Source organism: Larus michahellis, chromosome 3, assembly GCF_964199755.1.
Source record: "Larus michahellis chromosome 3, bLarMic1.1, whole genome shotgun sequence".
NCBI classification, from domain to species: Eukaryota; Metazoa; Chordata; class Aves; order Charadriiformes; family Laridae; genus Larus; species Larus michahellis.
The window spans coordinates 64,516,270-64,543,924 of NC_133898.1; the positions used below are offsets into that span (position 1 = coordinate 64,516,270).

Here is a 27,655-nt window from a genome sequence, read left to right on the forward strand (position 1 = left end):
ATACATACACAGATGAGAAGTCGTGCTTTTTGGATGGCGCAGTACCTTGCATGATCACTGCCGCTGGATTTTCCCAACCCCTTTGTTTCAGCCTCCCATCGTGTCCCTCCTGCAGGCTGGAAAGCAAGTGGGGTCACAGCTAGTTTTTATGAGATGGTCGTAGAGTGCCTGACAAGAACCCTGCCCACCCCCACCCCCTCCTTGATGTTATTTTCGGCTGTTCATAACTGCTGCACCCCAAGGCCCAGCTGCAACAGGAGGTGAGGGTCGACATCGCTCCAACAGCTGCAGAGGGAGCCTGGCCGAGGGAAAAATGCTCTCCTCGTATAAGAGCTGCCTCGAAATTTAGGCTCAAAAGCAACCGAGAGACAAACGACGTCTTTCTGCGAGCCCTCTCCCCGCCGCGGGCAGGAAGGCCGGCTCCTCGCCGTGCCGGGGCAGCCCCGCTCCGCACACGGCAATCTGGGGGCAAACACTGACTTACGAAGCGAAGCCGCTGAAGCCACCGGGGGTGGGGTGCGGGGTGCCGGTCCCAACCCGGCGGCACGGCCGCCCCCGCCAGCACCCCCGGGGACCGACCGGGGCGGCTCCCCCGGGGGTCCCCGCCGCGCCGCCCGTCCCTCCCTCCGGCCCTGACGGAGAGGCTGGGGACAAACGGCCCCACCAACGCCCTCGGGTGCCGAGCCGAGCCGAGCCGAGTCGCGTCGTGGGAAGGGGCGGCCGGGGCGGGGGCGTGCAGGGGGTGTGAGGAGAGGGGCACCGCCGTGCGGCTACATCAGCCCCCGCCTGGCGAGCGCCCGGCCTTACTGCTGAGCCGCCCAACGGCCCCCAGGCGGCGGCGGCGGCGACTGGGGGAGGCTGAGGAGGAGCCGCCTGCGCGGCCCAGCGGCGGCGGGCGGGCCGGACGCACCGACCGAGCAGCCGCGGCCCGCGGCGGGGAGGGGAGAGCGGCAGCCCAGCCCGCACCGGCAGCGCCATGGCCACCAAGGTGAGCAAACCCTACGGCGCGGCCCCGGGTGGTCGTGAGGCGGCTCCGCGGCGCCCCCTGCGCCGAGACCCCGGCAGGCGAGCAAGGCCCAGCGGAGGGGCTCGGCGGGCGGGAGGGGCGCCCCGCGGGGGGACAGGCTGCGTTTCGGGGGTCGGGGGAGAGAGTCCCCTCCCCGGGGCCTGTCTCTCGGCGCCGGCCGCGGGAGGGAGGGAGGGAAGGAGGGAGAAGGGGGCCGCCCGCTCCCGCCGCGCTCGGGCCTCGCCGCGGCTGTCCGGCCCCTCCGAGCGGCGCGGAGGGCTCGGCGGGGCAGCGCCAACTCCGGGGCAGGGGAAAGTTGCTTTCGGCTTTATTTTCGCGCCCCCGGCCCAGCGCCCGGAGTGGCTGTAGGACCGAAAAAGCCGCCGAGGGCTGCTGGTCCCGCAGCCCGGGTGCCCCTGCCCCGCTTCCACCGTGCCCTGGCCGGCAGAGCGCGGCGGCGGCGGGGAAAGGCCTCGGTCGGCGGCGGGCCCTGCCGCCCAGCCCCGGGACGGGACGGGGTGTCCTGGGAGGTTGCCCCGCGGGGCTGGGGACGGGGACACCTCCCTCTCCACGGCCGTCCCGCCGCCCCGGGGCGGCTGGTGCGGACCCCCCTTGAGCGGCGTGCGGGGGGGGTAGGTGGGCTGTGGGAGCCCAGAGTCTGTGATGTGCGACCTGTTAATGACAGGGTCTGATTTCACAAAAAAAAAGAAGAAGGCAAAAGCAGGAAGCGAAATTATTTTTTCAGTTCTTCAACAGTATCTGTTATTAATGCAACAGTCAAAATTAGCCCATCCTATGTGAAACCTGTCTCTTTCTAAATTAACAGTATTTATTTACGATGTTGGCTGATGGAAGCATCTCTGCTTGTGTAGGTGTGGGTTAACATCCACGAGTAAATGTCATCTGCAAATTGTCTAAATAGCGCAGAAGGCTTTTTGGTATTTCAAGTAATACTTGGAGTCACCTGATTCCATAAACTTGGCCAGCAGCTTGAAAACTTCCTTTCGCTGAGGCAGTTCTCATACAGTCCACTATTTGTGTTGCGCTTCTCAGTACTGGAGAAATTCTGCATCTCGAATGTGTTGAATGTAATGTATAAGTAGCTGTGTCTGTAACCGTATAAGTTCATGGTTACTCATGTTTTAGTAAACTTTTTCAGAAGCACGGAGAAGTTGGGTTTAGGCTTTAAAATCACTTAAGCGGTTTAAGAAGTATTAATATAGTGAGATTTATGTTCTGTTGAGGTTGTAGAATATTGTTGATGGACTCAGTTTTAATACTGGTGGTTTCCACTGATTTGTGGGATGTGTGTGTGAATAATATGTATTCAACCTTAACTATTGTAGATAGCAAGAAAAAGAAAATTACTTCTGTGTATGCATATACTACATATACGCAGTGTGCTAACTATATACAGTATGCTAACTGTACTAAAACAGTTTACTGTTTCTCTCCTCACTTTGAGGTGCAGTATCCTCACAGGAGCCTGCATTCTCTGCCGAACGCATGAAGACGTTTTATTCATAAGTTTGGAAACTTTCACTTTGCTTTTCTTGAAACAATTTTTTGGAGTCATTATGGCCTCAAACTGAAGGCTGTATAATTTCTAACTTCCTAACCGTGACTGGCTTGAAATTAGGTGGTGCATTTCATTCTATCATTCTACACACTGCAAGTTATGGTAATTTACTTTAACTTGAAGGTTAAAATTGGGAAGTGAAACTGAGAAGTGAATCAGTAAGGACTTTATTTTATTATTATTTTTATATGCTGGTAATTGAGAGCAGTACTGAAGAGAAGCTTACTTTATTTGCTGTGAGCTTTACCCAGGAGACAGGTCCCTCTCTGCGAATTGCCCTGTTTTGGATTTTAATTTGTTAAACTTGTGCAAGTGTCATCTGTAGTAAAGGATAGATTTTTTTCACAGCGTAAGAGAGTAACTGGCTTGAAAACCAGTTTTTAGGAGCTAGGCCAATTAACCAGTCACCATTTCACTTGGAAAGTAAATTTTGGTTTTTAAATTGTAATCAAACTTCTCGTCTTCTGCTTGTGCTCCTTCCAAAATAGCCTATTTTTAAAAGAAATATGCAAAGTGTATTTGTATTGTATGTGAAAACATTAAGAAAACTAAGCTATAGTTAGTCATCTGGAGTGTGAATTTCTCAAACTGTAATGGTGTCAAATCCTATATAGCTGGTAGAGGCGACTGACAGGCAGGCCTGGCCTGTGCTGCACGGGCTATTAGCACTTCCTGAATTAATTCCTGTTTAAACTAGAATATACTGTCCAAGGAGGGCTGGGGGGAAGAAAGTTCAGTCTTGATTTGCATGCGTTCAGTGATGGAAAATCTATTCTGCCTTTTTTCTTTTTTCTTTTTTTTTAACCATCAGCTCTCCTGCTGTTGATGCTTCTTGATTTTTTGAACCTAAATTTGCCCAGCTGCTGTTTCCAGTTTTATCTGTTTGTCTACGAGATTTACAAAAGCTTGTATCAAAGTGTTAGGTTTCCTGGGGGGTGGAAGGGAAGTAGGGATTTCTTCCACAGCTACCTTGTAAACCCTGGCCAGTTTTCTTGCCTCCCACTTTGATAAACAGCAGCAATAAAGTTCCCAGGGTTTTCCAATATGGAGACATTGTCTACAGTCATGTAATCTGATGGCTCTTCCCTGTACCTTTCAAACTCACTGGATTTCTTACTGAAGTAATAAAAGCTTTTTGTGGAAAGGACTACTGTTTTCATGCAAAAAGGCCTTTACCGATGCTTTCCTAGCATATTTGTTAACTGGTAGCTTGGTAGGGAGTCTTTTGTTGAAATGGGTCAGGGATGGCTGTAGGCCCTAAGTGTTCTGAAGGCTGTTGGAGGCTCTGTCTGATGCTGTGAGCTGAGCTAGCAGGCACCATTACTCCTCCATCCTTGCTCCTCATCCTATGCTGTCTGTATGTCCCAGAAGTTGACTCCAACACTTGTCAGGCAAAAGATGAACTGAATGGAAATGGTGGAGCTATTTTCTCCAGTTCTGGGAGGGTATAGTAGCTGAAGGCTTGCTCTGAGCTGATGCAAAAGGTGGGTGAGGTGACCAAGTGGGGAGAGGGAGACTCTCTTGGTGAAGTGTGGAAATATAAATGGGAAATGGAGGATCTGAGACGTCTGCTGGCAGTTCTTTGGTTGGCTAGATCCTTATTGTAACTTGGCAGTGGATTTTATGATTCCCTAAAGGCTTGCTCAAGGTCACATGCTCTAAAAACTGAAGCAAGTGAAAAAACAAATCAAAACAAAAAAAAGGATTGTTTAGGAGATGCTAACTTCCAAAGTTTTACTGTAATTTAACTGAACCTGACTTCGAGGTGGGCATTACATATCCATGTTTGCTTCCTTCAGAAACAGAGTTGAGCTTTCTTATTTTTAACTGTGCATCACAAAAGAATGCAAAAAGTCCCTGAGCCTAAAAGAATAAAGCTTAAAAAAAATTTCAAAACTCAGACACAAAGAAAATGCAGTATTTCACAGGTATATCTGTGACAATTGCTTGCAAAAGCCACAGATGAGATTCTTATTCTTCTGTTTGTTCCTTCTTGACTTCTTTGGCCTTTGCTCTTCTTTCCCCACTAGAGTTTGCCATGTCCCAGCTTTACTTGTGTCCTTTCTTTTGGAAGCGATATGCTGGCTTTTAAATAATGTCTTCCCTAACTCAGTCTGGTTTTAGTTTTTTATTATTTTAAAATGTAGGCAAGTCCTTTTCTTGAAAAGGCTGGTGTTTTGCCATCTGTGAAGTCCTAATTTTGGAAGGAGGTGATGATACTAAGTGAAGTTGATAGGTTGCATGCTGGTAGTCAAGACAGTTCTTCTGGAACCTGTGCTGCTAAGTGTGGTGAGGGTTTTAATTTGAAAGTTGAAGTTGGAACTAGAAGCCAATAAACTCTGATTTATTGGAGTAACACCGTTGAAGTTGATGACATTACTGTTGCAAGCTAGGTATCTCACAGGCCAGGTATTGATAAAGTTTATGTGGTTAGGCCCCTCAGTGTCAATAGCAACAAACTTTTCTTTGTTACCTTATGGGCATCTGTATCCCACTGTTATGTTCTAGATTTTTTTCAATGGTTTGTCTGCTTTAAGAACTCATTTATCTGGTTCTGGTTGTAGGACTGGGACCTCTTTTGTGGGAAGAAGTCGTCTGAGATGAAAGCTTAGACTGAATATTCTAAGAAGTATTGCTAAGCTATGTCTTCTTTTAAAACACAGAAATGTTCAAGGCTTTTTTGTCCATCTAATAATGTTGGGTAATTTCTTGTGAATGTCACTAGCTAGCTATAGTTGAATTTAGCATGGTTCTTGTGAGGAAAGGTCATGATTTATACAAGAAAATTTAACGTAGGAAAAAAATAGCAACACATTAGACTTTGAATAAAGGTTACTTTTCTCGAGTGTGTATCCTTCCTTTCATCTTTCTTTTTGATTCTCTATTGCTTTTACTAGTGTAAGGCTCCCCCAAAGAAGTCTCACATTTTCATTTGTACCGTCACGAAGCTGTTTGTTTGTTTGCATTATGAATCAGGGAGAAGCAATTCTTTGTTCTGATTTGCAGCTGGGAAGTGAAGCATCCCTCTGTGCTAAGCCCTCTAAAATACCCAAACTGTGTTCTGCAAGTCTGTCTTCTGTATTGTCATAACTTTGAAAGTAGACTTTTCTAGGAAATCACATCTTAAGGGAATATTCAGTTAATAAATCTTAATATATGTGTCAGTTGGGATGAGCTTTTACTATGCAGATCACTTCATAATCCATTTCACTACTTAAATTCAGCCAAGCAAGTTGTAATACAGAGAATGAGATCACAGTTGATTTATATGTGTAGGATGTGGTGGAACAAAACTAATTTGGTGAGGTAATAATTTTGATTTTATGGTCTTAATCATATGAAAAGTTGTTTCATTTTTTTAAGCTATAATTAAGTAGATGTGAAAATATTTCCTGGGACTTTCTGGATTATTTTGGTTTGATGGCTTGGTTTTTTGTTTTTGTTTTTTTTTTTTTTAAAGGGGCAGCAAGATAACTAGAGAAGGTGAAAATGTTTGATAATGCAAATTTGCCAAAGATTCCTGACCTATTGATGGAGTGAGATGTTAGGATGATCATGAGAACTGATGCAGTCTTATTAAGATGCAGGTTCTCTGTTCTTTTGTCTTTCTGTCTGACATTATGATCTTTTAAAAGTACAGTGATAAATGCATTATGTTACACTGCAGCAATTACTAGTGCAAGGGCTTTTTGTTTGCCAGCCAGTTTCTGTGCTGGGAAGCTGGAGAGATTCTATATGATGTTATGCTGGGGTAATGATTCCTCTGACTCAGTTTTTCAAAGTTATTTTAAGCACCTGGCCATTGAGTCACCAGAGACTCATTACAGAGGTCATCATTTAAAAACATGATTACAGTAGCTAAAGAGAAGGAAGTCTGGTATCAGATGTCATAAGCCTCATCTGGTTTATAGACTCAGCAATTCATGTTTTCACTCTGGTAGAATTTCTCCATATATAAGTATTATTTCAGCAAGAAATCTTTACAGTTAACTGTGACTTTGTAAAAGAGCCTATTTTACTCTATTCTTTCAAGGTTTTCCTCTGAACTGTCTTCCTCTTTTAGAACCTCTGATTTTTCAGGTCTTGAAAAAGCTCCTGAAATACTGAATATCCACATATTCTTCTTTTATAAAGACCTCCTTATTTGATTAGGACATCTGGCAAATATCAGAGTTTACAGAGATTACAAAGGGAAAATGATACAAGAACTTTGTTGTGTTGAATACATGGGTTCCCTCCTGTATAAATTTACAAGCAATTGCAACGTTGATGGTGTTGGAGGCAGTCTTGCAAAACATTACAAAAGCAGGTAGTAGAGACTGTAAAATAGTGGGGGTGATTTGTTTCAACCAGCACTGCAGTAGGACAGATCAGCATTTAGGCATCTGGAATTATTTAAAGTAAATAGCTATTGCAGTGTTCAGCATTTAAAGCTAAACCTTTTCTATTTCAAAGTATGTTTCACAATTACAAGGTCATTCAAATTCCCTTTAAACCTCTCTGAGGGGGCAAAAATCAGAGCTTGTGCTTTTACTTTCTTTAGTTGTATTCCTGCTTTCTCAGCAATTTATGACTGGAAAAGAGCGTCCCAAGTAACACAAAGTTCAAAAAACAAAGCAGTCTTGTGGTAGTCCAATAAGCAACATTTAAATGCTACTGAAGAGAAATATATACATATTGCATACTGGAAAATTTAAGCTCTGAGCCTTACCATTTTTTTCCAAAGCAGTCTTTCTCTTTGAGCTTCATATGAGTAAGAAACCTCTGTCAAAAAAAAAACCCAAACCAAACCAACACTAAAAAAAGCCAATTAAGACCAGAATTATTTAACTTTGATAGATAGTCCTCTGTGGGAGCCAGAGTAAGAGGAGAAGGGCGTGAGGGACAACTCTTCGTGTGGGGAGCTGCCTTTACGCAGGCTGATCCAGCTGTTGTGTAGTTGTAAGGGGACTTTCAGGACATGACATGGTATGAGCAGCGTGTGAGCCATCCTGGGCGCTGCTAATAAGAGGGTACATGCTCATAGTAAGTGTGCTCGGTAAAGTCAAACCAGTGACTCTTGTGTGTGTGAACAGTATTTTTTGTTTGGTAAAAACTCTAATTTCCTCTCGTATTTTAGAGCAGCTCTTCCACTGGGCCCTGCCCCTTAAAGGAAGCCACTGTACAGGAGGGGTTTCCAATGTGCAAAATAGGTGGCTGGAAGGAAGAGGAGGCGGTAGGAAGGTAGGCCGGCAGTGCAGCTTGAGGGAGGTCCCCTGGGAGTCCAAGCGAAACAGCTGCTTCTGGGGATGGGCAGCCATGCCTGACCTGGGGTTTATGCAAGTGGGACTTGCCCAGGTGAAATCATTCAGTCCCGCTTTTTGCAAAAGTGGGACTGAAGTACAACTCGTTGACGGGTGTTTTCGTATGACATACCGTTGTGTTGCTGACTTCTGCTCTGAGTTGCCATCTGCTCCTCCTTGGCAAGAGAACTGTTGTGCTTTTATTTTGTGTATTCGTATGGTATCTCTGTTTATACACAGTAGGTTTTGGACTTGCTTTGCTTTTCCCAGCCTTCTGAGACTGCAGTTCTCAATGTTCAGAGCAAGAATAAGTTGTCCTCTTGATTCTAGTTGAATTCAATGTTTGTTTTCCTGACTGATACAAAAAAATTACTAATTTTCAAGAACAACTATAAGAATTCTCTTAGGATAGCTTGAAACTGGTTCTGTCTTCTGTATGAAGAATTTTTTTCTTTGTCATGATTATATGGGCAGTTTCCAAAAGAAAGATGATTGATATAAGGCTATTACGTTTACTGTTCCTGATAGTTCTGATTTAAATCCTGGGATTGCCTGGAGAGTCTATACAATTCATCTTTCTGCAGCAGTAAGGCCATGACTGATGAGGCGCTTCATTTTGTTCTGCAACTTCATCAGATTTGAGAATTAAGCTTAAATTTTTTATTTCCTCCACTGCATTAATTCTTTTTTTGGGGTTAAGATTTAATTCAGTAATTGAATATTGCAGTTACATATGATAATATAATGTAATTAGTGCTTACCTAGTTACCGCACAGTTCTTTCAACAGTACTGTAATTTATTCCCTTAACAGCCCTGTATTTGTCTTCTGAAAATGGTTGCTTATGGAATACAAAATTAAGCATCTTCCTTGCTGCAAATAACCAGACCATATTCTTGGAAGTTTGTATACGGTTATTGAATTGTAATTTTCATATCAACAGCTCTGCCACATTCTGTCAAGCTGCCAAACTTTCTACTAATTTGTAAGGAAGCAGCAGTTCAAACATGTTTTTCTGACTTCTTTGATGCTTTCTTTCACTACAAAGGTTGCTGGTGCAAAAAAAGTTTGTGTGGTATCCGATTTAAATCAATTCCTAGGTAATGGAAGATGGAGATTTCTAAAGGAGAAACTTCAAATATCGTATGACCTAATCCAGCTCTGTCATTCATTGTCTCTCTTTTTTTTTTTTTAAAAAAAAAGGTTTTGTCCAGGCATTCTTTTTCTTTTTTTTTTTGTTTTGACTTAAAGTGGGATAGGGCGATACTGCTATTGTCTGTGTAGCATTAAATCGCAGGTGACTAATGTCCAGTTCAAGTGCTGGGTGTTCTCTGGCCAGGTCTAATGACTGAGCCTAGTTTATTTGAGCTGCTGTTTAACATGGCCAGTTTGTAACTTCACGGGGTCTTGTACTTCTACACTGTCAACAGAAAAGCCTAAAACAGCTGTAGGCTTGGGTACATTAGAACCCATAAAAACTGAACTTTATCCATTTCTAGAGTAAAGAAGCTTCATCTGATAAAATGGTAATACATTTATGTTGGTGTAATAGTTTCCTCACTTCATATAATAAGAGTAAACATAGAAATGCTTCAGTTATTGGGCTTTTATAAAGAAGTGTTTCTAAAAAGAACTAAGAGATCCGAAAACATTAGTATATTGATTAATATTAGTTACTCAAGTAACAGAGAATTTAGCAGAATTCCACGCTGAGGATCTGTTTTGCTGCATTTTACATTCCTTCCCAGCTGTCTTTGGTTAGCGTGCCACTATTGAGCACTTGTTTTTCTATTAATATTACCTGTGTTTGGGACTTGAGAGTAGTACAGCTATTCCATTCTGTATTTCACAGGTCAAGTTTTATTTGAAGTAGCATCATTTTAACATGCAGGTAGTTTGCTTTGCTAGTTCTTTGTTTGCTTCTATGCTGGCCTATGCAGCTGGTACGTTGAAATGCTCAACCTGTAATAGTGTGGCGAGTCTGAAAATGCCTGAAGTTCATTAGATAACCTTAGCAAAACTTTGTGCCTCTCCAATTATTGGGATAATCACTGGGTTTTTTTCTAATCTCTGCTCTCATAGAGGCAGCACTATTGTGTGACTACAAGCTGTCTTAATGTGGCAATTTTTCTGGTGAATGCTGCAGGCTTTTTCTGAAACCTTCACCTCTTACCAGCTTTGTTCTTTGGGGACAGGACTGTGAGGGTACAACACTGATCGCCCTAAAGTTTCAGGGGACTCTGCACAGCAGAATTCTGAAACACACAGTTAAATATTGTCTCAGCAAACAGTTGTGAGTGTTGCAGTTTGATTTCAGAGGCACGCTAGTGATTAATCTAGGCAGAGATTTTAATCACACTTGAGATAAATGCATCCTGCCTAACATCCGTAAATACAAAGCCATGCTGTACTTGGCTGCAGTTGTATGTTCTGGTGTAACCAGAATGAATCTTCTCATATTTGAAATTGTTTAGTCCCCAGGCTATTGGGGAGCCGAATAGGTTGGTATCCGGAAAGGAAAATGTGGGAAATTCTGGGCACTTTGGAGCAGTGCAGTAAATTGATTCTGGAAAAGGTCTTCTGATAGCATTGGAGCTCCTCATTCATGGATAAAGTTGTGCAGGACATTGTTAATAACTGATACGGGTTTATAAGTAATGTTTTAAACAAGAAAAAAACCTCAGGTGCTTAACCCAACTGAAAGCTCAGATGTGATTCACAGGAGTATCTGAATCAGTATTTGGAAACATCTCTAAATCCCATGAGTGTCTTGCACGTATTTCTGCAACTGAATTCCCCCTGCTTCTGTACTACGTGGGTGCATGGGGATTCTGTTGTTTGGTTCGACAGTGCCCCATAAGTGAGTCTGTATGAACACCACAAAAGGTAACAAAGCACCTCTTTTAATAGTGTGTGATGATTCTTTTAAAAATATCAGAATTTGAATGTTGCTTTTTAAAACTATGGAGCTGCTTACAGGTAATGCAGACTTTAAAATTCTTAAGCCCTGTTGTAAACCTGAAAAATACGGTAGTTTCTCTTTGCTTTCTTCATGCTTTGTGGAAGTGGTTATCTACCCACCTAATTTGTAACTTCATGGAAAGAAGCTATAATTTGATTTAATACCTTAAGATGTTAAGATCTGTTGCATTCTAACTCTTTTAAGAGATCCTAGTCTTATAACCATTTTAGTCCTCATACTGCATCAATAACTTTCAGTCCTAGATGCTTGAGCTGAAAAAGGGGCCACCCGATGTGTAGAAATTCACTTGAATGCAAGTTAGTGTGGGTGCTGCATGTAATGCTGGCCAGGAGAGCATTTCAGTTAGCTTTGGGGTGTGCTGAAGTTCGCTTACAGGTAGACAGCTATAAATGTTCTGTAAATCAAAAATAAGATATGTAACCAAAAATGAGCTGGACTAGCCTGAACAGAGGTCAGGTCGTCTTTCCTGACCAAAAAATTATTTTCAGCAAGATGGTGAAGTCCTGCGTGGTAGAACAGAAGAGATAATCTGTTTCTAAGATCTCAAGAGCTATTTTGTCCTCACTGAGGAAAGCCTGAGTTACTGAAAAAGCTAGTAAGTCATTGTCTTTATTACTAGAGAAAACATTTTCAAGTCTCTTTAATACTTGAAAACTTGCCTAGTCAGTTCTTACACAAAATCGTATAGAAATGGTTTCAAGGTAAGCTTATTTTACACCTTTATTCTAATTCTAAAAGTGACAGTGATTTAAGCCACGTGCATGTTGGTGGGAATCAAGTATTTCATTACTGTCCCTTACCCTATAAATGCTTCAAACTTTGTGTTTAGTGCGTTTTGGAAACTGTTCATGCTTTGTTAACCATTTTCTTGCAATATTAGGTAGGCCTTTTAATCCAGTGTGAATACTTAATTAAATACCTGCCTGAAGTATTGTAGGCACATGCAGCTCTGAGGCTGAAGAGGAGCTCCCTGTTCTGTCTCCTCTGTCTGCAAGCATGTTTTATTAGCAGGAAAAAATGATGCAATTCTTTGTTTCTCAGCTTTTTATCTGTATTTAATTTGCTTCTAATGTGCTTATAGTCAGTGGTGTTGACTTCAAATGACAAGCTGCAGGCTATTGAACTTTAGAGTTGAAAAATTTCTCAAAGAAAGTGAGCCAGCAGGTCAGGAGACGCATTTTTAATGTGAATTTGTACACTAATGTGAGGATCCAGCAGTTACAGCTGGTGAGAGAACTTGGAGTAATGATATCTGAGTATTGTGACCTCTCAGTCCAGATGTGGAGCTCTGGACTGAACTTAGTTTCACTTTTTGGGTGAGTTTGTTTTAATTCTGATGTTGCAGAAAGCAAAAGCCAATTGTGTTAGAAAAGAGATGTAATACTAAAGGGACGTTTTTATTGAACAAGTGAATTTTAATTTTTACTTATTGTTTAATAAAATGATGAAGGGATGCTTCGGTTCCTTCAGGCTAGTAGGTGTTGTTTTTTCTAGGCAGATGTTGTTGAGCACATACACAAGGACAATGATGCCTAGCACTCTACAAGCAATATATAGTTTCTCCATTTGCTCTGTATTAGTTAAAAAGATAAGCATTAGATTTTTTTCTCCTTTGTAATAAAACTTTATCACTTTAACTTCCAGTTTCTAGGATAATCTATAATCTCTTGAATTCCTAAGGTAAGGCTTCTGTAGGAGTCTGTCAGAGAAAACAGTGTCCCTAGTGTCCTCATATACTTCCATCTTCTGGTTTTTTTTGTTTGCTTCTTCACTCTGAGGAGTGCCTGTGAGAGGAACATGTTTAGAGACTTGCTTACTGTAGGCAAGACAGAAGGTAGCTGCCTTTCCAGGCAGAGAGGCATAGGCATTTGAAAAGCCTCTTGATATTTCTGCATAGAGTATCCAAATATACGCTTAGGCTAGCAGTCTGATGCAGTTGTGACAGGGGGGCTAAAATGAAGAGGCTTTTTCTTTTTTTTTTTGTCAAATCATAGCCCCAGATGTTGCAGCTGCTGCAGTGAAAATCTCTTCAGTCTTGGAGTGCATAGTGGCTTTTCAGTGAGCTTGTCTTTCAGGATAAAGGGTGGGGCAAAGGTTAAATCTGTCCTATCCAAACAATAGCTGCTGTTGGACAAAAGGTAGTGTTGTCAGTGCTCTGAGGTGGGAAAGAGGTGGGGGGCTCCCGCCTATTTTTCTGAAACATTTTTCTTCCTGTTTTTCTGAGCTCTTTGGCCACCAGTTGTTTTAAACTTCTTGCAGTACCCTCAGTAATATCAGCAGTGGGACTTACTGTGTGTGGGACTTGCTGAGAGTTTTTTCAAAGATGCATTGATTAAAACGTGGTGACTTAAGTAGTCTGTTTATGAATGGTGAAATGAAACAGTGGTTAAACTGTCATTAAGAGCCTTGCCTACCCTACATCGTTTCTGTAGCTTCACTGATGCAATGAGGACAGCTAGGAGTTCAATGCTGACTCTTCAGCTGATAACAAGTCAGATGTTCTTGCAGTTCTGAGCAGTAAACTACCTCAAAAACAATATTAGACAGTAATCGCAGGGCAAATTGTTGTGAAAGATCAAACAGTACAGAACAGAAAATGGAAAAACCATCTCAAGTTAATTGCCTTTTGTTTGCAGAGTATTGCCTCTTGTTAGATTAAATGCTTCATTTTGAACTGTTCTTTCGGATGTAATAAAAAAATACTGCCCGTTTCTGAACTGATTTATTTGCAGTCAGCTGGCAACTAAGCATCTCGCAGCCATTCGCTTACTCCTCCTGGCTGGGATGGGTGAGAGGATCAAAGAGCAAAAGGGGTATACCTGCTGCGGCATAGACTTACCCACAGCCACAGTCGCTTTGAGGTGCAGCTGTTTCAGTGTGGGTTTATCCATGGCCACAATGCCTTCAGAGATATACCTGCTCCAGTGTGACCTTACCCACAGCCACGGTCCCTTCAAGAGTGACACTGCTCCAACATGGCTTACCCATGGCTGCAGTCCCTCCAGGGGTGTACCTGCTCTGTCATGGGTTTATCCATGGCAGCACATTTTGAGGTGCTCCATCGTGGCCTCATGCACAGCCACAGATGCTTCAAGGTGTATTTTCTCCAGTGTGGACTTATCCTTGGGCCACAGTCCCTTCAGAGGTATACCTGCTGTGGCACAGACATATCCACGGCCACAGATGCTTTGAGATACACCCGCTCTGGTGTGGACTTATCCATGGGCACAGATGCTTTGGGGTGCCCTGCTCCCGCATGGGCTCATCCACAGGTCACAATCCCTTCGACGCGAGTTAACGCTGGAGTTCCAGCCTGTCCAGTACAGCAGCACAGAAACGGCAGTGATGCCCTGGCCATCTGCCAGCCCAGGCGCATGGCTGTTGCTGTTATCAAAATGTTCCCAGGCACAGTAGAGTAAGATGATAAGCAGCAAAAGCAAAAAGTAGCCACTAATGAGCACTAGACTCTAATATACAGTGAGGTAAGCAAGCCCCATGGCAAGAACAGAAACCGGTCTAATAGCTAAACAGCAATAACACCTATAAACTTGAGCTAGCACATTCCAATCAAATCTGTCATTATTTCGAACCCTTCAAGCCCCACGTTGGGTGCCAAAAATGACTGTTGTGGTTTAACCCCAGCTGGCAACTAAGCACCATGCAGCCACGTACTCCCCCTGGTTGGGATGGGGGAGAGAATCAGTGAAAGTATCAAAACTCATGTATTGAGATAAACACAGTTTAATAGTAGAAAGCCATGCACACAAGTAAAGCAAAACAAAGAATTCATTCACGGCTTCCCATTTGGCAGGCAGGTGTTCGGCCATCTCCAAGAAAGCAGGGCTCCATCACATGTCATGGTTGCTTGGGATGACAAACGGTGTCAAGTTTGAACTTCCCTCCCCTTCCTCCTTCTTCCCCCAGCTTTATATGCTCAGCATGATGTCCTATGGTACGGAATATCCCTTTGGTCGGTTGGGGTCAGCTGTCCCCCCTGTGTCCCCTGACAACTTCTTGTGCACCCCCAGCCTGCTTGATGGTGGGGCTGTGTGAGAAGCAGAAAAGGCCTTGGCTCTCTGTAAGCACTGGTCAGCAAGAACAAAAACATCTCCATATTATCAACACTGTGGTCACAAATCCAAAACATGGCCCCATACCAGCTACTTTGAAGAAAATCAACTCTATCAGAGCCAAAACAAGCACATGCAGCTGGGCTTTTGTCTTTATTCTTTTCTTTCTGCTTCCTTAATTGCTCAGTCCAGTGTCCCAGGTATGCTGTTTCTATTTTCTTGTCTTAGAACTGTCCATTAGAGTTAATATTTTGTTTCTAAAAACAATATTGGTGCGAAAAGCAACTGGGGCGGGGGAACAAACCAAAAAAAACCTCTCCCAAAAGTGCAACCAAACAAAAAAACCCCAAACATCTTAAAAAAAAAAAAAAAAAAAAAAACAAACTTGTAGTAGAGAATGAATAAAAGAAAGTCATAGAAGACAGAAATGTGTTTTTCTGTTCTGTCCTGTGCTTCCAGGTGTGATCAACATACTGCTTATCAGTGTTTCACAGGCAGCTGGTTTCAAAGGCTTGTGCTTGCTAGACCTACTGAAGAATGTTTGTACTTACTGATGCAGTTTTTGTAGCAAACCTTTATGAAGTTTATTCATAACAAAAATGTTACTGGAGTTATTTGAGGTTACTAAAAGCCCTTTGTTGTTCATTCCAACTAAAAGTTTAAGCTGCTGTCCTTAAGCTTTTTAAGAAAAGTTCAAATCTGCTAACTGTCAAGGCTATTTAAAATTTAATGACTTGACTTGTGAAGAACAGCCCTAGCTCCCCCCCAAAAAAACCCCTGATGCCTAAGGATTAACTTTTTTTTTTAAAAGACATTTTACCAGACTTCCTGAATTATGGTTTCTGCTTCTGTAGTGGGGTGCAGGTTTCTTTGAAAAGATTTTATTTTCTCCCTTTACTTTCCAAAACAGAAATATAGAATTTGATCCTCTTTCCATGAATCTGGGAACTGCTGCCCCCAACAGTAGGGCAGGAAACTGGGAAGTGAAGCATGAACCTGGGAAGTGTTACCATCCTTGCTGCTGTGATACAGCAGTTGTCTGAGACAGTGGCACCAAGCAAATTAAACCTGTCAATCCCTGTCCCTTGAAAAGAGCACTGCTGGATGGCTGAAGTACTGAACTGCTGAAGAAAGGAAGGCGTGTATTTATTATGGGAATTTCATGCTATGAACCTTTTATGGATATTTCCTTTGTACTGTCTGCCGCTGCCAGCTGTCCAAGAGAAGCAGTTGTGGTACAAGTTTCCCAAACTTTAACACATGGCTGAAACAGATGAATGCATGGCATAACATAAGAGCTCTTTCTAATACAATGAAGTCCTGTCCTTAGGGAAAGTGTTTTCAAAGGTGTGTCCAGTTTTTGAGTGCCTTTTCCAGTTTTAGTGCTATAAAGCATACTTTCATTGTAAAGCAGCAGTTCTGTGTCAGGAAGTCCAGCATTACAAAAACATTTTGCTTCAGAAGCGTGAACTTAGAGTGGTTACTGTTTTTTGTTTATGTGGGTCGTTAATCATTCTTATCAACAGAGGCTTAGACAGGGAAGCTATTATAAAAGCTGCTGTGAGCAGAACTGATGTGCATTAGCTGGTACGCTCATGGCTAGCGAGGAATGCACAGTCCTACTTCTCCATGAAAGATGTAGCCTGCTACAGGTGAACTGTAGTGCGGGCAGGTGTGTGCCTGTGTACATCAAGATTGTCAGGGTTGGGGGTAAGTTGCTTTTCCATCTGAGCCTAGCACCTCTTGAGTGAAACATCTTAGAAAAGGCAGAAAGATTCTGCTTATGAGAAATAGGTGCTTCTATTGCTTTATCACCTCTTTCAAGATTTTGGGGGAAATACAGAAGAGCCAATCCATCAGGATGTCCGCAGAGATCTTGGATACTCTTCTAGTAACTTAGTGTAGTGATAATGGAATTCCATTGGGATTCTTCATTGGAATTTTATTTTAATGACTTTTGCTAGCCAACTTCCTTCCCACTTAATTTATGCTAAGAGTCTTGACACACTGACAGTTGCATAGTCTTATGTCTGTTTGCAGAAATATGTTGGCAAATGCTCTTGGTTTTTCTCCCCCCCCCCCCCCCCCCCCTTGGTTTTTAATATTTTGAGAAGAGGGAGGTGGTACGTGACTCAGAAAAAAGTAATGGAGAAAAGCTAAGTCTTCTCTAGGTCTGCAGAGGAATAATACTTTCGCTAATCTGGGTACTGCTTTCATTGTGAAGAATCTTTATGTTTTAATATGCTTAGGTGCAATTACTGTTATCATTCTAAAAAATAGGAATATTTCACTGCCCACTGCTTAATGCTTTATCTTTTCTTTATTTTCAATTTCTTAAACTGCAGTAAGGCAAAAATTATTGGGTGGATTTGTAATTCCCCCCCCCTTCTACTTTTTTCACAACTTTTGAAACAGGCATGTGGAGCAGGTGAATAGATAGACTTTGGCGCAATTACCTTATTAAACTCTATGTATCTCTCTTGGTCTTTCCTTCCCTACAAGCTGAATACTTCCAGATTTTTCTGAGTAACTTTATTTCCTGGCTGCATTTGGAGAACCTAGTCTTTGCATCTATTGTCTCATTGTGCACAAATGTATTTTATGTTTCCAGTGTGGTCATTACTGTGGGATGTTTTGCTAGCTTTCCTGAAGGCTGGTAAAATCTTCCCTTTGTCCTGGTGAACTCTCGTCAGTCCTGTGAATAAAAGCAAGAACTTAATATTTTGGTGTAGTGCTTGAAGAAGGCTAAGAAGGCTCCTTAGTTAAGAAAGCTGCTTCCCCCACGGTTCAGATGCCTAGCATCTGAGCATTGTTAAACTGACTTGCAGGAACTGGGTAAGTATTGGTAGCCTGCTGTAAAAAGGACACGTTCAACGCCTTCATCAACTACTGCTGAGGGGAGAGGCCTGGAGGGTGGCATTTTCTACATCTCTACTTAAAATGTTCTTGTATTTCAAAAGGTATGCTGCTTCTTCTCAGTTTACTTCTTAAGGAAAGTAAGGCAGCTTATTCTTATATTTGCATGACTTTCTGCTGGAAGGAAAGCAGTCAGTGTTGTCACTGAAAACAGTTTTCTTCATCTTGCTTTTGCACGGCATAATCTGGAAGTGCTGAAAGCTGCAGTTCTAAGGGAAAAGCTTTCATGCAAGGAAGCATTCAGAGTGCTTGGGACACATGGTTTTCTGCAATGTTGTGCTTCTCAAGTGGAGAAGACAAAGCATTTGATTTGTTGTGTATGTGGTTCAGAATTGGCTTTGTCAGCTGAACTACAACATATGCTTTTTTCTGGGCTCTGTTTTTATTTACACTGAAGTAAAGTATCTGTTGACCAGCCAAAAGTATTTCCACATGATACTCACGAAATGTGGGGGAGGGAAGCTGTGTTTTTTCCGGTTTTATGTTAGAAGAAGGGATGTCTAGGTGGGATTCATAACAACCTGCAATTTCGAGACAGGCAAGGCTCGATGGTGAATGTCTGTCTTCTGGTATTTTTTTCCTATCATTAACTTGCTTTCAACAGAAATTGTGACTTTAGTGTCATCTTTATGGCAGAAACAATTAGGGTTTGTTTGGTTGGTTGGGTTTTTTTCTGCCCCCTGACCTCCAAGTACAAGGACTTCATTGCTGTACACAGTGTCTGATGTTATTAGTAACACAAATATAAAATTTGTTTTCTTGGATTTACTTTTTAACCTGCAGGAACAAAGCCCACTTCTCTATGAGCTGAGGCAATTAAAGCATATGTCTTAGTGGTGAAGATGAGACTCATAGCCTTGCCTCATTCAAGATATACTAGGGAAACTGGTGTGTTTCCTGAAGTAAACTTTCTGCTGCTCTTAATCCTGTATTCGCTGGAGAAATAAGGGCTATGGTGTAATCTGTATTGAGTATTGATATTTTTGTTATAACTGCCAGTACTGTCTGTTAAAATCTGTAGTTTTTCTGTTTGCGTTTCCTGACCTGTAGTCCAGCTTTTCCTTTTGCTGGTACTTCAGCATTGTCATCAATCAGATAAAATAATGTATTAATTATTTCTGGGGCACTTGGCTAACTTGAGGTGTAAATAGTAAGACTTTAATCTTTTATAAGTTCTAGTAGTGTGATGAGTTTTCTTTCAGGGAACAAGAAGCTTAGATAAAGGCTTTATTATGGTCAGGTTTAAAGTTTATCTAATATGCCGCTCGAAAAAGAGCTTTGGAAAGCTAAAACTTTGATTCTTGATATTCCTTTGAGTCAGGGGGAAAACATGGTTTCTCTCTGTATCCATTTCATCAGTTTATAATTCCTGAGAGCTTTTTCTACTTTTAGATCAGAAAGGAATTTAGTAGAAGACAATGAAAGGATGTTTGGGAATATAATCTTAGGCCACGTCACAATTCTTTGTATAAAGAAGCAGAAGTGTTCTTTAAATGTTAGACAACTTTGTCAGTGTTTCAAACAACATTTCTTTATGTAGTGTAGTAGCAGAGTCAGTACACAGCAAAGCCTTGTGTGTGTCTAAACACTTAAAAATTAGGTTGGTTTTGTTTTTCCTTCCCCCCTCGTGCCAACATGTAACAGGGCTACTCTCACTGTTTGTTCGTGCATTTGCATAGTTCATCCTGTATACAAAAAGCCTCGAAACATAATTTTACATTTTACTTTTTATGTGCAGAAGTGGTTATCTACATCTGCAATTACTTGTTTTTCCTTTTCTGAATTGCTTGCTCTGTGAAACAGTGCCCTTTACCCGAATTTGAGTTGGAATGTGTTTTGTAGAAAAAAAAAATAAAATTAATTGGATTGTTTGCTAAAGTTAGAAGTCTTTCCTTCTTCCCCTGGAAAAAGTTGTACAGATAGTTCTGGACATGGCAGGGAACAGCCAGTCTTAAACTGTGAATCCTCCTGGAAAATAATGATCATCTCAAGCTCTGCAGGAGACTTTAATCTTGTAAAGTTTGCATTAGTGTTTTGTTTGGAGTTCAAATTTAGGAAATGCTAGCTTCCTACATGCTGAGTTGCTCTGTGTACATCCGGCCTTACCCCATTTACTATTTCTGCTACTTAAGAATAAGTTGTGCTGGTACGTCCTTCATTAAATCTTTTAAATAAGCTGGAAGATTCACTGCTATGTTCTTTTTCATATACAGGCTCGTGTTATGTATGATTTTGCGGCTGAGCCTGGAAACAACGAGCTGACTGTCAGTGAAGGGGAGATCATCGTAATTACCAACCCGGTAAGAAAACTGAGATGGAATTAAGACTTCATTTCACTTTCCTGACCTACTTCTAGCTGATGGAAGGAAAAAAAAAAGGTGCTAGGTGACACCTGAAAGCCCTGGCTACCCTCCCCTGAAGAATTAGTGAATAAACTGTATACAAAAATTTTTCTAATAGTTTTGTGGAAACAAATGCAATGAGCAATTTTGGAGGACAGGGGCCCTCTCAGATTGTGCCTACACACTTAGGAATTTGCTCAGCTTTGTTACCCTCTGAACAGAGCTGAGTGCTAAGGCAGAGGAAGGAGCTAATGATGGTGATACCCTTTACATCTGAATGTGTTGTCTTATTTCGTGTGCCTAATGTTCCACATGTTGTGCGTATGTAAACTTTCAGGTGCTTGCCACTTGCATTTAAATATGACATGCCAGCTCCCTTCTCAGTTTTGAGTTTCTTAATGAATGACTTCAGCATTCCAAATTTGTTCAAAGAACTTGTGACAAAATTTGTTGCTAAATTGTATGTCCTTTCATAGTTAAAGCAATATGGACAAGTTACAGGGAAGGAGTGGTGAAAATACTATGGTAATACTATCAGGGAGTTCTTAAATTATTAGTACTTTTGAGCACTGACAATTTGTGTGTACAACTTGATTTTTGGCTCAAGATGTCATTGCTCTTGCAGTTTAACCAAACTAGTTGAATCTGTAACCTGAGATGTCTAGTTGTTTCTGTGTTCTTGAGTGTGAGCTTTTAGGTACATAAGAAAAAGCAAATGAAAGTTTGTTTTTTCAATAACTGATTGATCTTTGCTGTTTAAAATCTTGACTACATAAGCAGACTTCTTACTATGTGCAGGATTACATAAAATTTCCAAGTGAAAGAAAAAAATTGTGAATAAACAAATACATCCATTAAAAAGAAAATTAAGAAAACCTGAAAGTCAATAATTGCTGCCTAGCATATACGGGTCCAAATTTCAGCTGTGAGTTAGCTTGACATGTAACTATGTGTTCAAGGAACAGCTTGATTTAAAACAGAACTGGCTTATTCCAGATAATGTCCTGGAATTGACTTTGCTTAACTGCAAAGGTTTCTTAGTGTATGTGGAATATGTGTTTTTAAAAAAACAAACAGTAACAGGATGCCCCACTGAGATCAGAACTGAACTGGCATGAGACCTGCCTCTGAAATTAAATGTAAACTAGAAGGAGTGTCCCCAGATCTTGCATGACATATGCCTCTATTAATCTTAGATTATCCTTGATATTTTTATGGATTATAGCTCCCACTCACCACACATCTCTGCACCGTCAATAAGTGAAGCAGAGATTTTACAGATGTTACCAATAGGTTAATTCCTCAAGTCTTGTTTCTTTATAATCTGATGATTAAAATTAGTGCTTTGGAATTGGCATACTCGTAGCTGTGTTTTGGTGCGGTCTGTGTCCAGACAATTGACTGTTGTTTCATAAATGATAAAGCGCTGAAAATCAACCTCTTTCCCCTTCATGCTTGTTAAATCTAAAGTCCACAATAGCTGTGTGAAACAAGCACAGTCTGTTCTGTTTAAATTAGTTTCTGCCGCTTCAGCAGATTTAAGCGAGTTTGTTCGTGGTCTTACAGTCATAACTGTATTTCGAACGTTGCGTTTTGACAGCAAGACAGTGCTTCCTCCTGAGCTGTTTAAAGCGTGCCATGGGATCCATCTAGCAAAACTATTTCTGTTATTACTTCTTTTAGGATGTTGGTGGAGGCTGGTTAGAAGGAAAAAACAGCCAAGGCGAGAGGGGACTTGTTCCAACAGATTACGTTGAGGTAAGTGACTACACTGCTCTACACTAGGAAAGCAGAACTACTGAAAAGGTCATCTTCTGGTTTGCTGATCAAACTGCAGTGCTCAAACATAAAGCTTCCAGTGTTAAAGCCTGGAATATATAATCTTATTGTAGCAACTGTAGCTGGCTTTGGAGACCAGTGCAAAAATGGCAAAGGTACCACGCTTCTTAGTGGATTCCCAAGAAATGCAACAGGAGGTTGTCTACAGTGAATGCTGGTGACCTGCAGAACATGAGCTGTTTTGAGTCTGCTCCTGGTTTTGGTGGTCTCATGATCCAATAATTGTTTTGTTCTCCTGTCTGAAGATACAGAAGTGAAATGAGTAATGCAAGTTTACACAGGTGGCTGATTTGCCACACACTCATAAATCTCTGGAATGTAACCCCATTTCTGGGGCTCAGGATATGGGATCCCAAATCCAGGGACTACAAAGCTTTTCTTCTTCCTGAGGGCCTTTGCTGTCTCTTTAGCGTCTGTTGATCTCTCTTTGTTTAAAGATGGGTAGTATAGGGGTGGGTATGGAATGGGGGTCTCAATGCAAAGACCAGAATCCAGTTCATGCTTGGATGGTCCACTGTCTATATGTTTGCAGGTTGCCAGTTAGGTGAAGACTCTGTGTGTAATTTCTGCAGGCGTGTGCCTCCCTTCCTTCACCAGTGCTGTGTTTATTAAAAAAAAAATAAAAATATAAAAATGGGGGACACGCAGTGCTGGCTCGTGTGACCCCGTTTTTTGTCTTCAGTTGGCTAGGTCATGGTCTTGTAGCTTTTTGGCTCTCCACACTTGCTGTACCAAGCTGATACTCTTGAGTATTGAGTTCCCAGTCTCCAAGCAGTAATGTTAACCTTGTTAATCCTTAAGGAATTTATAGATAGGTTTACACTGTTACAACAGTTTTACATGATACACTTTTGTCATGCAAACCAATTCCATCTCTTCTGGAAGTAAATCTTTCAGATTATCACATCAGTTTCCTGTAAAAGGTTCTATTGAATTTGGATTTAAAAAGGGTATATGCAACCATCTTAAAGCCTAGTGACATGAATGTTAGGATGATTATATATGATAAGCAGCATAATTTGATAATTGGAAGCATGAAAAATCTCTTGCGATTTTTTCCATTTCAGATCATAACCGAAGGTGCAAAAGATGGAATTAGCTGCGGCAACTCATTAGCTGACCAAGCCTTTTTTGATTCCCTTTCTTCAAATACAGCTCAGACCAACTCTGCTGCAAAAAGCAGTAATCAGGTATGTCTCTCAGTTTTTCAGGCACAGTGGGCATGGCAAGTTTTGTTGACATAAGTACTTCTGCCCTTCAATTGTGCTGTACCGTATTTGTGAACCATAATAAAAGTACTAATTAAAGTGTGTTTTCATTAGGGAACACTTGTTGAATATTAACGATATGTGTGACTGTTCAGGTACTGTGTTCTAACATTTTCAGAAATAGAGCATTTTTATTCTTCCAGTCTGCAGTCATATAAATCTGTGACTTCCTCGGTCTTGACCTCAGTTCTGTGTAAGCACTCTCTTAGCAAATTTACTTTATTTTCAAGTTACTTGTGTTAGTATGCTAACCTTTTTAAGGAACCAAAGTTTTCTTTTTTTTTTTTTGTCTACTACAATTGGGTGGTCTAGGCATCATCAGCCAGAATGAATGGATATATATCTCTTTCAGAATCTGAGTGAGAGTTGCATCTTTGATTAAAAAAGCTGAAGCAAGTTCATGCATTGTCCCCAGTCCGTTGGAGAAGAGGCTGACTGGTTTTGCTGGAAGATATATTTTTCTTTTTTTCTTTTCTCCCTCTATTCCTAGCTTTTTGCCTGCTGTGTCAGTTCATTAGCAGCAAGTATTTAGTTTCTGAGGACGTACGTTATCTTAAACACAAACTGTTTATTATGGTCTACAGACTGCTGCATGTCTCACATGTAGGAACAGTTAAACATTCTTAAGTCCACAGGTCAACATAAGTACAAAATCTGTTTTTTCCTGCAGCAGCATGCAGAGGTCTTTTGTGTTGGAAAGGAAATGCTTTACTTACCACACCTGGTTTGTGGGTCAGTTAAATACCAGTTATTAGTTTTCTTAATTGTAACTTGCACCACAGGACTTTGACACAAAGTGACATCTCTTGAAAACTGTACGTGGTGCATTTTTGTATGACAGTTCATTGACTGTATATTGTTTTATTTGTGCTTCCTTGTATTCATCCAGACAATGCCAGGATTGTAATTCTGAGATCACATGTATAGTGAGAACTCCGGACCTCACTGTGACTGTCTCAATGTTATTGATGTCCAGTAAATGTTTAGGCTAAACACAGAACTCTTGAAATGCCTCATGAATTTCTCATGTCAGACTGAGCCAAAAGCATTGATTTTAGGTTCACTTTCCCTCAGTAAAACTTTGAGTAATTCGAAGGTAGAGTGGTACCCTCATTTCTTCTGCTCTGTCCACTACCCTTGCCCTGTTTTTTCCTTCTATAGAGTTTCTAACCAAACTTTTTTTCAGGATAAGCTTGAAATATTTGCAGCAGCTATTGTCAAATCTGAATACTGTTCTGCTTCTGAAGGAAGAGAAACATATCACTTAATTTGACCTAGGAAGAATTGCTTAGTAACAAAATGAATATACAATATTTTGAATGGTGGTAGAGGCATCTATCAGAGATAATCTGTGCTTAACACAAGTTACTCCTGTGTGGACAAAGGAAGAAAAAAAAAGCCCTTGCCTCTATAGTGGAAAGGTTAAAATAAAGGTATCTATTATATCCTAAATGATAATTACTATGGCAATGTAGTTTTGGAAGTTGTATTTCTAGAGGAGAGAAAAGCTGGAAAATATGACCACTTTACAATACAGTTTACACAGGATCACCGGTATACTGGCCCCGTAATACATAGAAATTGCAGTTTCTTCTTAAAAAATTTTGGAAAGGAGTAACTTCAGGCAGACAGCTTGTCTCAGCTGTTTCAGTGCCTTATTTTCATAAGTGTCCTTTTCCTCTCCATTATCCTTCAAATGCTGTGTGAGACAGCTGGGAGAACCAGGGTACTATAGTGTATTGCAGTAAAACTGTACTGCTAACATTAATAGGAGAGAGAGGAGGAGAGTGTGTACCTGGATGCAGTCAAGGCCAGGCAAGATACTTGGGGGGGTAGGAGGAGGATGGGGAGCAAATTCCCTCAGGCTAGTGTGTTTGGGTCTTTTTTGTTTTCCTGGTTTTTCATAGTAGGAACCATCCTGTTGCATGGTCAGGATTTTATGTCAAGTTTTCCATTTTCTCGAGTTTAACTGAGTTCAGTATCTGCAGTTTAGTTATATGTATTTTCTAGAAAAACAACAGATCTTGATTTAAAGTCTAGTTTCTTCAGCTTCTGACATACATCTGGTAGTTTGTTCCAGTGGCTTATTGCTAATAGAGATTTAATAGGTATAGTAAGCAGTCTGGCTTCCGCTTTCAGATGTTAGGCCTTTCTCCCAGATCAGAGAGCTCTCTAGTGTATGGTATTTTCTCCTTGCAAAAATTCTATGGCTAATTGTCCTCTTGATTAAGAAATCCTGTTTGTTCTGTCTGGTTTAAGGCACTTTTCCTGCCCTCAGAAAAAAAAAAGCAGCTTTCTTCTGGAGTCTCTTTGATCTTGTGACTTGTCTGTAAAATGTGTGCATTGCTCCTGTGTACTTCGCGTGATATCAAACAGGTTTGTCATTGCTGCTCTGGTGTAGAAAAGCCCAATACAGTGAAAGACTGCATTGGCTCCTGTAATACTGCATCAGGAGGTTATACTGGGTTGCTCATTCCTTGCATACTGGCTTCTCTTCTAGAGCCACTGTTTTATAAAAATATGATGATCTGCTTTGTGGGTATGACCCTTCTTCCCAGATGTATTACCCTGCATTTGGTTATGATAACATGAGTTTGCTCAGGCAGTTTGGATTGATCTGTGTTCAGATGCACAGTTGCAAGCAATTGATTTACTCTTTTCAAGTGCCTTAATGAGTGACTAGGTCAATATACAAAGTACTTGATCTTAAATGAAACTTGTATGTTCAGGCTATGGAGGGAGGGGAAAAAAAAAAAAGATGACCAGTTAGATGTCAGTGTAAAGAGAACTGATGCTGGACGTGGCACAATAGTGCAAACTAAAATGTTCGTAGGTGTAGTCTGGTGGACTGAATAAGAAATAACAGCATTCCTAAATACTGAGATTTTATGCCATCTATTATATTTTATAGTAATGGTGGGTACAAGTTTATTACAAGAAGACTTTACAAAAGCACTTCTAAATGAACAGGATATTTGGGGATATCTCTTACTACTGCTATATTGAAGAAATTGCTTTCTGTAAACATTAATAATTTTTAACATACATGTAATTACACAACATCCCCACCCTCCAATTTCAGTAAGTCAAAAGAGGTTTTAATTCTTAGAATTCCTTCCCTTCTTCTAACAGTAAGTAAAAAAACCCGGGTTGTTGCATAGTCTTCAGTACCAAGCCTTATTAAAAATAATAGATAATAGATCCTGCTGAGTTGAAATGTGTGACTGTGGGCTTGGGGTTTTTTTGTTTTATTCTTAAGAGACCATTTAAACCACAGTATTGTGGTTTAAGCCCAGCCAGCAGCTCAGCCCCACAAAGTCACTCGCTCAGTCCCCCCACAGCTGGATGGGAGAGAGAATCAGAAGGGTAAAAGTGTAGAAACCCATGGGATAAAGACAGTTTAATAGGTAGAGCAAAAGCTGTGCATGCAAGCAAAGCAAAACAAGGAATTCATTCACGGCTTCCCATTGACAGGCAGGTGTTCAGCCATCTCCAGGAAAGCAGGGCTCCATCATAATAATGGTTTACTTGGGAGGACAAAATGCCATCACTCCAAATGTACCCCCCTTCCTTCTTCCCCCAGCTTTATATGCTGAGCATGAAGTCCTAGGGTATGGAATATCCCTTTGGTCAGTTGGGGTCAGCTGTCCCAGCTGTGTCCCCTGCCAACTTCTTGCGCACCCCCAGCATACTTGCTGGTGGGGTGGTGTGAGGAGCAGAAAAGGCCTTGACTCTGTGTAAGCACTGCTCAGCAGTAACGAAAACATCTCTGTGTTATTAACGCTGTTTTGGTCACAAATCTGAAACATAGCCCCATACCAGCTACTGTGGAGAAAATTAACTCTATCCCAGCCAAAACCAGTACAACCAGGTATATTTGAATGCAAACTTTGTCTATAGCTTTTTTTTTGTCTTAGTTTTATTTTTTAAGTTCTGAACTGGTTAGCCTGTCAGTTTAGAAATATCTCAAATGGCAATGTGCTTCTGATAGGGCTTTAAAAAATTCCAACAGATTTATTTTTCAGCTTTATATGTTATATTTTTGCTGGCATATCTTCATATGCCCTGATAGGTCTGAGGGGACGACTGCTTTTCTTAAGTAGCAATGCTGGGCATGATACAGAACCCTAAATCATTACCGTTTTCCCAGATTGGTTTCTATGCATGCATATATCTCTCTCTCAAAATAAACTTCTTCCCTCTGTCTACACTCATACCTTTCCAGCACCCTTGCTTTCCAGGCAAACAAGAGGCTTTTGGTTTCCTACTCTGGAATCCATAGCTTTTTTTGTTTTGTTAAGAAAACATCGTCAGCTCAAACACTGACCTACTGCCTATCTGTCCTTTTCTAAGACGTTTTTTTGTTGTTGT

At 41.2% G+C, this 27,655-nt stretch overlaps 1 protein-coding gene across 3 annotated transcripts in view; it reads left to right on the forward strand.

The window, feature by feature from the left end:
• Positions 1–834: 834 nt before the first annotated feature.
• The window catches only part of SNX9 (sorting nexin 9), a 69,597-nt gene continuing 42,776 nt past the window's right edge, over positions 835–27,655 (forward strand). Inside the window, exons 1-4 of one of the 3 annotated variants that reach the window (XM_074580493.1) lie at positions 835–988; positions 20,049–20,135; positions 21,861–21,935; positions 23,084–23,206. In XM_074580493.1, the coding sequence (XP_074436594.1) occupies positions 977–988; positions 20,049–20,135; positions 21,861–21,935; positions 23,084–23,206 (297 nt within the window). In that variant the 5' untranslated portion in view covers positions 835–976. Of the gene's footprint in view, positions 989–16,496; positions 16,630–20,048; positions 20,136–21,860; positions 21,936–23,083; positions 23,207–27,655 lie in introns of those variants that run through there. The other 2 variants (XM_074580495.1, XM_074580496.1) reach the window with 2 other exon arrangements.